Source organism: Haliotis asinina, chromosome 2 (assembly GCF_037392515.1).
Source record: "Haliotis asinina isolate JCU_RB_2024 chromosome 2, JCU_Hal_asi_v2, whole genome shotgun sequence".
Taxonomy (NCBI): domain Eukaryota; kingdom Metazoa; phylum Mollusca; class Gastropoda; order Lepetellida; family Haliotidae; genus Haliotis; species Haliotis asinina.
In genome coordinates, this window is record NC_090281.1 from 95845730 (window position 1) to 95854877 (window position 9148).

At 40.4% G+C, this 9148-nt stretch overlaps 1 protein-coding gene across 1 annotated transcript; it reads right to left on the bottom strand.

Moving 5' to 3' along the window:
• Positions 1-4201: 4201 nt before the first annotated feature.
• LOC137272128 (uncharacterized) lies at positions 4202-8671 on the bottom strand. Its single transcript, XM_067804481.1, has 4 exons — positions 8591-8671; positions 5848-6160; positions 4977-5437; positions 4202-4839 (listed from the first exon to the last, which is right to left on the bottom strand). The coding sequence occupies exons 1-4, from the start codon at positions 8669-8671 to the stop codon at positions 4423-4425; spliced, it is 1272 nt and encodes a 423-aa protein (XP_067660582.1). The 3' UTR covers positions 4202-4422.
• Between the last annotated feature and the right edge of the window lie 477 nt (positions 8672-9148).

A 9148-nucleotide genomic window follows, 5' to 3' on the forward strand; every position in this document is an offset into this window, starting at 1 on the left:
AGTGATCTTTGCTGTCATCGTCATTGCCTGCTGTTTGATCCGGGGGTGAGAAAATTTAATTTATTATTTTTTGTGCCCATCTGACCTACATGATCATTATGACAAAAAGCTAAGGTTGTATATCTCCAGGGGCCTATCTGATGGAATAAGGCGGGGTTGATTGTGTACCCCTGGCCTATGTATCCTGCAACACAAATCTGCATATATACATGTAACAAAAGTTATATTTGGGAATACACTTTCTCAGTAAAACAGGTTCTAGTAAAGCACCCCAATCACAGCTACAGTGTCCATATGGACTGGAATCCTATTCGTTCTTCAGATGAGATGTGTATATAAGTGTAACCATGTTAACATTTTCATAACATTTTTATTAGTCCGTACATATTAACGTAGTTTCTGTCAACCTGATTCAACGATTCAACGCATGTGTCTAGGTCCATTTTAAGAAGGGTCGATACATCTTCATATATTATTGACATGGATGTCATCTTCACAGAACCCCCCAAAATATCAATGCAACGTGTAATGGAGGTGACATTTATAATTATTTCCTTATTTATCGAACATCTTTTAATTCTACATCTTAATGTTGCGAAAATGTACTTGGTATCAGTTCCAGAGAAAAGAAACCAAAGCGAGTTTCACCGAAAGAAAGGGTCGCAATATACCGCCCGGCGCACCTGAAGCCTGACGACATCAAGAATGGTTATTCAACGGCTGATGTCGAATTTGAAACCAGAGATTACCAAAGAAGCGCAAAAACCGCGTCACATGGTGAAGTCAATGAGAATGATTATGACGTGTTGTGGAAGTGGAACCCAAGGCTGTTCAAGGAATCGGAGAGTCAAGGAGTGTACAGTCATTTGGCGGATATAGACAGCATGAGTGAGGGTGCGGACACCGATCAGTATGACACGACACGACGGGTACTGTCTTCACGGCGGCCTAGGCCCGAGGAAGAGTTGTATAACAAGATGGCCATACTTGAAGAGTAGATTTTCAGTTCCACATGCGACTATTGGCTATCGTGAGCAACTTTTCCATGAGCAGCACTATTTGTGCAACATGTGTTTTAACTGAGTGGACATCCACTCTACACACTGCTTCAGATTTAGAAATGGGTAGAAGTCGTGTAAACATTATACGTAGTTGGAGTGATTGTCAAGACTAACCTCAGGCATGAATGATACGCCTGAACCCACATCGTACAGTGGAACCACGACTGGAGTAGTGGGGAACATACAAACTATTGAAGGACTGACAGTGACACTTTGACCCTAGTTTTGCAACAGTGAATGGAGCAGATGAAACGATCATAAAGCACACAATACTTCTTTAGAGGCTTTCGGGACGTGAAGTTTCAACTACACATATGCTAAGGGTGAAACGATAAGCGGTACGATCCGGTATGAGTAGAATCGCGGTATTTTGTTTTCCGTACTGTATACCGTAATACAATATATACATAAATTCGGTACTTTCGGTTTTCTTACTATTAACTTTTAAAACCTTTTCTAAAATGTTTAGAAATCCCATCATTTTGTCGAAACCTAAGCATATATTTGCCAGACGGTCGTTACTTTCCCGGAAGTACTTTCCCAGAAGTAACGGCAGAAGGCCCTGTACCGCACCGTGTTAACAGCGTACAGTTACGCCCCAGGAATACATTTTGCATGAGGCTTTTGTCCAGGAAAATTGTCATTGGTTTAAAATCCGAAAAATTGTCGTTTAGAACTCCACCATTAAAGGGGCCCTGATGCGGAGCAATTTCCGTGGACTGGTTTAAACTTTTGTTATTGTTTTTCTCCCGTGAGTACCCGGATGATATCCCAGAATTCGTGACTGGTTCGTGACCTCTGTTGCGCAGTCCGTATGCGCAATTGATAGTTTAATCATAGACAGATCAACTAAGGTGAAATCATTTTACTTCATTACAAATGTATTATGAAACCAAATGAAACACTTTGAAGGTTAATCATCTGCCAGTGGTAGAAAGGGGGGAAACTAGTAGGATGGAAAAATAACATGACTGTAACATTTAAACATTGCATAGACTGCCAATAGGGATCCTATTTCACACACATACGCGATCTAGTGTGTGTTTTCTGTCATATAGATTCTGCTGAATGCTAAAACAAATAAATTAAAACAAAATGCAAATAATGAATGTAAAACAGACTAATTTTATATCACCAATGTCAGACTACTACCTTGTTCAGGAATGCATCCATCAATATCCACATAAAGGAACGATATTCCAAGCTGGTAAATAATCCTGCTCTGTGTCGTGTTTCTTACAACGGTCTAATTTGCGAAAAAGTAACACATCGTTTCATGTCTTTCACACTTGTGAAAACCTGATAAACCCCTCATTGGTCACACAAGATAGCACACCTGGCAACTAACTGTATGATGTCCGCCATTCTATGTAATTTAAATTACCAATAATGAGCAATCAATCAATCAACGCAATGGTGGTTAATTCTTTGAAGGGAGGATGTTGTTTTTACACTCGCACTTTACGGCAGGGTGTAGTCAGTATAGATTAGCACATCTACACACACTGCCTTTTGACAAATCCGCTGTGGAAGATATAAGTAATTAATCAATCGGTGTGTTATCGGTTAATCCTTTGATCGATGTTTGTTTTTTTTGTAAATCAGCTTATAAACCCTCTTGCATCACTTATATGCACATATTACATAACATCAATACATTTTCTACTAAAGACCTTAATTTATAATGTTGAGTATTTACTCCAGACAGGAGAAATGGCAAATGAGAACCTTTGTTGAGTAAGCTGGAAGCCAGTATAAACAAGCGCTGATTGGAAACCGACAGTTATGATAACAATGATAGAAGCCAATGGTAATACATTACAGATGATGGGATATGTTTACATAACACAGGTAGGGGGTAAGGACGATGTATATGATAGGGAAAAAAGGTGGATGTACTTACACGCGTACGGTGTTTTGAAAAGTTGTTTGGGGTTGTAGGACCCTTGTAAATTCCTTATATATTGAGGCGCATTACTCTTAAGATAATTTTTTGGAATTCTGATCGGTCAGTAACCGAAGCATACAGGACCATGTAGGCGGACTTGCCGTACATCCCGTCAAATCTGTCATATGACACACTACACGGGTCGTACGAATCACCTTGACCTTAGATGGAATGTCGCTGCCAAACCGGTGATCGCTTTGAAAGTTTAGAGTTGACATGTACACTTGTGAGCATAAACAGAGTAGTAAAATTGTTGTCATAAATTCTGCTTTGTTTGTGTCAACAAATGCATCCAAAACTTAACATATTTCTGTATTTCACCTATTGTTTAACAAAACCTCAATTTCGATTATTCCCAAGCCATCCCGATTTATCTCCCTTTATGACCGTTCAGGAAATATCATGGCGAAACGTTTTGCGTCTTACTCTGCCCAGGTTGAATGACAGTGTTCAAAGTTAACCTAAATTGAGAGACCTTATGAGTAATGAATTCGTTACATGGTGTTTTGAAAGGGTGTACGGGGCTGTAAGATCAATAGAAAACATTGAAATTACAAGGGTCTTAAGGGTGTACGGGGCTGTAAGATCAATAGAAAACATTGAAATTACAAGGGTCTTAAAGTCCCCTACACCCTTTCAAAACACCGTGTGACTAATAATAATAAACAGTTGTCATATCAAGTAGATTTATAACTGGGAAACTAACAAATGTATTTGAAATACAGTTTATTAGAAAACGCAACATGAGACAAACAATACACTAAATACGGCACTGGTAGTTCGATAATGTATAAGGATTGCTTCAGAATCAATTTATCTTCAGCCAGTCGGCTCGATGAACAATGCATCAATAGTGGATGATTTGTTCCGACTCGGCTCGATGAGCAATGCCTCAAACTTGAGTGATCTGTTCCCACTCGGCTCGATGAGCAATGCCTCAAACTTGAGTGATCTGTTCCCACTCGGCTCGATGAGCAATGCCTCAAACTTGAGTGATCTGTTCCCACTCGGCTCGATGAGCAATGCCTCAAACTTGAGTGATCTGTTCCCACTCGGTTCCCTAAATACTGCTTCAAAGTAGGATTATCTTTTCAGATCCAGTCTCCATGAATACAGCTTCAATATCGAGTCATCTGTTCTCACTCAACAAACACTGCTTCGATATTGGATGATCTGTTGGTACTCAGTTCGATGAACATAGCGTCACTACAGAAATTTCTGTTCCTACTCGGCTCCATCAACACTGTCCCCAATTTCTTTTTGACCAACCGATATGTTACTGCTCAGATCGATGAACATTGCTTCGGTATCAGCTGGTCTGTTTCTACTCCGCTTGTGCCTTGTTTCCAATTCGGATATTCTGCTCCTGCACCAATATCTGATAGCCTCTTCCTTCTAGGCTCGTAAGTAGCTTCAGTATCGAATGACCGTCGTCTCGGTGAAATCATCGATACAACGAATAAAGTTCTGGTCGCCATCCTTCTTATTATTCAATCTGGGGTCACCTATAATGCTGCTTCGCGTTGAACTAGCCCCAGATGAGTCTGATAAGTAGTAGCAACAAATATCACAAGTGTCGAATTTATGTAACATCGGTAAAATCCTCTGTTGCCGGGTCAAGTCTTCGGCCTCTTCACAGTGACGAGACAGTTTGACATGAAATTCGTTCCTTATGACTCGTTCATTCCTGGTACATTCTGAAGTTGTAGACTTGGGTTTCGTACGATCTTCGTTATTGCTACTGGAAAGTGAAATGTCATTAAGAATGACATGAGACCGTGAACTGGGCTGAGGTATATTCCATGTCCTCTGACGTGATGACCCTGAGTACTTAAAGGCGACATATTTAGGTAAATGTCACCGGAAGTGTCTTGTGTCCGATTATTCAAGGTCGCGTAGGCTGACACATCCTTGTATGTTTCCGACCAGTTTGCAGCTGATGGGGGTTTTGTGCCATATAGTCTCACGGACGACACATTCGATTCACAGACGGTTTGTACATACCTATCACATGTACACGACACCTGACGATCGCTGACAGTTGGGATAACTGTAGGATTATCTCCAAGCTCATCACTTTCTTCACAGACTCCAGAAATAACCTCTGTCACTGAGGGGATCCTGTGTTGAGCTGGGTATGTCACATTCCGTTCCCTCGCGCGGTTGAATAACAATGTTATAAACGAATCATAGGCGGGGTTTATGTACTCAGTTATTATACGCGATACTGCTGGAATTGTCTCGTTAGTTTTACATGACTGACAAAGGTCTGTACACGTGCAGCACCACCCCAGCATTAAACAACCGAAAAGGAGTACATTTAGCACTGCAACAGGTACTGTGAAATAAGCAAAAATGTAGTAGTCGGTTTCGCATGATGTCAGCATTTCGTTCTCGTTGTTTAACAGGCCTGTCGAAGCGTTGTCACCTGTGAAGGAGAAATATAGGATCGTACTGATAGCAAGCACATGTGTTTATTTTTTGAGTCTGTATCGTTTATTGCCTCTGTAGTCAGAGTTTCTGTTACGTCACAGTGGGAGGCACGATGGGATACGTATGGTAGTGAAAAGCTCAGGAATCAAAAGCAGAGAGAATGCTGCTTGCTTGCTTTAGTTTTAATGCCGCAATCAACAATATTCCAGGGGTGCGCAGCCGTACCCCGTTTTTGGTCCTTAAAGTTTATTAAACGACCATAAAAGCTCTAGAGTAAAACGGGTGTACAATGTATATGAACTGCATTGAACCCCTCCCCCTTCTCGACAAACAAATGTGCCCCTGATTATCATGGTAACGGGAGGATTATTGTCATTATTTTTATTGTTATCAATGGATATGTACCTTCACTATACAGTTCGATACAGCCTGGATATAGGTTCCACTCTGTGACATTTGACGACGGACAGAAAACACACTGAGTGTCCATTTCTGGCGAGCATGGTGTTGAAATATACATGGATTCAGGGCATCCCATGGCACACGGGCTGCACGTGATTCCGTCTCGTGAAAATTTTCCGTCGGGACAGAATGGCGACATTTTGTCTTCAGAAGACGTTGAACGAGAAGCGTCGTCACTGTGGGTGCTATTAACTTGTTGGTGATCAGTCGATATATTCGTTTGGTTTTGTTCTGATGTACCAGTCGCTTCCGGTATCTGGAACAGAAAGGGGATTTGCAAAATGCCACCAGAGCCTTTACAAAATTCGTCAGACATAAAATATCATTAATAGTGGTTTGAAGATCTAATTTTTATGCTATAGGACTTTCGAAATCATACATAAGAAGTAATAGCCTTTTTCATTTAATATTTACGATTACTTTATGCATAGCCTTTACAGATGAGTCGAACTGCCGGGGACCAAGTAAAAAATTCGACTTATCGATGTAATTGAGACATAAATATGTCCATGAGGGTTGAAAAAAAAGATGATCGAATATTGGACAATTCTTTTATTCAGCACATCATGTCAGAACATAGTGCACCGATACATTAGGTAGCATCGATAATGAAAGCAAAGGGTATGTAAATACGAACACATTTCAATACTAGCACAATGAAATGAAAAATGCATAAACAAAATCTAACCCTAACCATGTACGTGAACCACTTGAAAAGTGTATTTTGTAGCTATAACAAACGTACGGAATGATGTCAGCGACACGTCCATGTGTTTCAGATCGACAGACATATGGACAGATCGAAAGATCGAAATATACTCGAGGATGGTTCATAGTGAATTCGTCAGCCTACGAATATTTTCATGCATAGGTGATGTAGGAGAGTGAAAAATACTGTATTTTTATGTTGGCATTGTTTGGGGTGTTTTGTTTTAATTATAAGTTTTAAAATATTGATTTCATAATGTTAGAAACCTCAGGAGTACCCATGGGGAGCCTTACCACCTGTGTAAGGGTAGGTCACAGTTCATACCTTATATTGACTGCACTAACTGGCTTAAAGTTGATGAAGAACTTTTAATTGGCTGTACGGTTGTGCCCATGCTTTTCATGCAAGGCAAGATGTTGAATATTTTCATTCTGGCTGACAACTCAGCCAGAAGAGACATGATTTTGGTCTTGAGGAAATGTAAGATTACGGAGCAGGAGAGCATCCGCCGATTTATTTATTCGTCTGGCTACACAAAATAAAGAACTCCGCCACAAAGCTGGTCCTTCTGTCATCTGTGGGACTAGCCCGGTGAGGGTGATAAGCGTAAGCGGGTGTTTGTATATACGTCGTGTGTTGTTTCTTTCTTTGTGAGTAAGACATATGTAGGTATACCTTCCGGCCCATATACATCAGAATCAAAGAACACTTATCATCTACATCTAAATCAGATAAAAAATCAGCAATATCCGACCACATCATCAAATGTCCCAATCACAGCATAATTTGGAACAATGTAGAGATATTATCCAAAAACCACAAGGACTTCACCCAAAGAAAACTGGCAGAAGCAGTTCAAATCAGGAGACACAAGCCCTCAATCAACAGAGATCAGGGATATCTCATCCCAACTGCATACAATGAACTGATATAAATAACAGATTAGAGCTCACCAGCCATCATTACTAATTACCCTATCAGCCATGTATAATTTGTTTCGGCTACAGTTACTATTGGCTTCCTCTTATTGTCATTACCACCATCCTTTGTTGTTGTTGTTGTTAATCCCCCTTTGATTCATACCTACATGTTGTTATTGCTTTATCCCTGTTCATGTATATAAGTCTGTTCTGTGCTGTATTACTTCACTCTTGTTTGACAACGGTGTAAGGATCCATACCGAAACGTCGCGTCATATGCAGTAAAGAAGATGTTATCCATAAAAAAATCTTACTCCCTCTCTTAATACTCACCAGCTTCTTACAATGTCAATCAAATAAATCAGACACAGAGATGGACAAATAGATATTATGAGAGCTTCGGATATTATACAGGGCACGGATACTTTTATGGCGAAGCGGGCCAGTAAAAAGCCTATTTGCCCCCAAAACATTGACATGATTAACAAACAATCACAGGTGATTTCAAAACCAAAAGGAACCGTTTAGATAACAGAAACGACATCACTGTTAATATTCGTTTGGAAATTAGGGCAGGTACACTGAGTAGAGTTATGCCCCTTTGGTATTGCATAACACCGAGAAATGTTTATGTACTGTACGTGAGAGTGTCATCTGCTTCAGAGGTCATCCAATCAACGTGCAACAGGTGTACACGGTCTAAAAATAGCTCAATGGAAAACCACATTTGACACAATCGCGTGCACACTGACGAATACTGCGTGGAGCAGTCATCACAACAAACAATTCATTACACTGAAATTAATTATCTAAGACTATGTATTACACTGTAGGCTTAAATATCTAGGATTACATGACTCTTTGTATTCGATTACAGTAATCACGTGCACAATACATTTACAGGATTGGCGTTGTTTAAGGTTATTATTCCTAAAACTAAATTCTATTAATTTTGGAGATAAAGAACATCATTCAATATTTCATGCATGTAAGCAGGTATGTTTACTATCTACAACATACAAACAAATGTCAATAAATAGTAACGTATTTATCTCACCTCCATGTGACAAAACAGCAGAAACATCAGCACAGCAGGTGCCGGCGTTGTTGCACGCCCATCACGTGGATACAGTCTCATTTCAACGGTTTAATGGTCTAACGGAAGCACACCATTCCTCATGATCAAATCCGGAGCTCGTATGCTGACCCTCCAATTGGAAATCAAGATCGGTAGAACTCGGCCTGAGTCGGAAGATGTGTTTACACAGTGACGTCATCATTGGGCCACCGAGCACTGGGCACCTGAGTGGGTGAGTGAGTTTAGTTTTACGCCGCACTCAGCAATATTCCAGCTATATGGCGTCGGTCTGTAAATAATCGAGTCTGGACCAGACAATCCAGTGACCAACAACATGAGCATCGATCTGCGTAATTGGGAACTGATGACATGTGTCAACCAAGTCAGCGAGCCTGACCACTCTATCCCGTTAGTCGCCTCTTACAGTAGGGGAAAAGTAATCCGTTCAGCACACACAATAGCATTCCTAAGAGAACAAAAGCATTCCAGACGAATACAATAGCATTCCAGACGAATACAATAGACATTCCAGAGAAG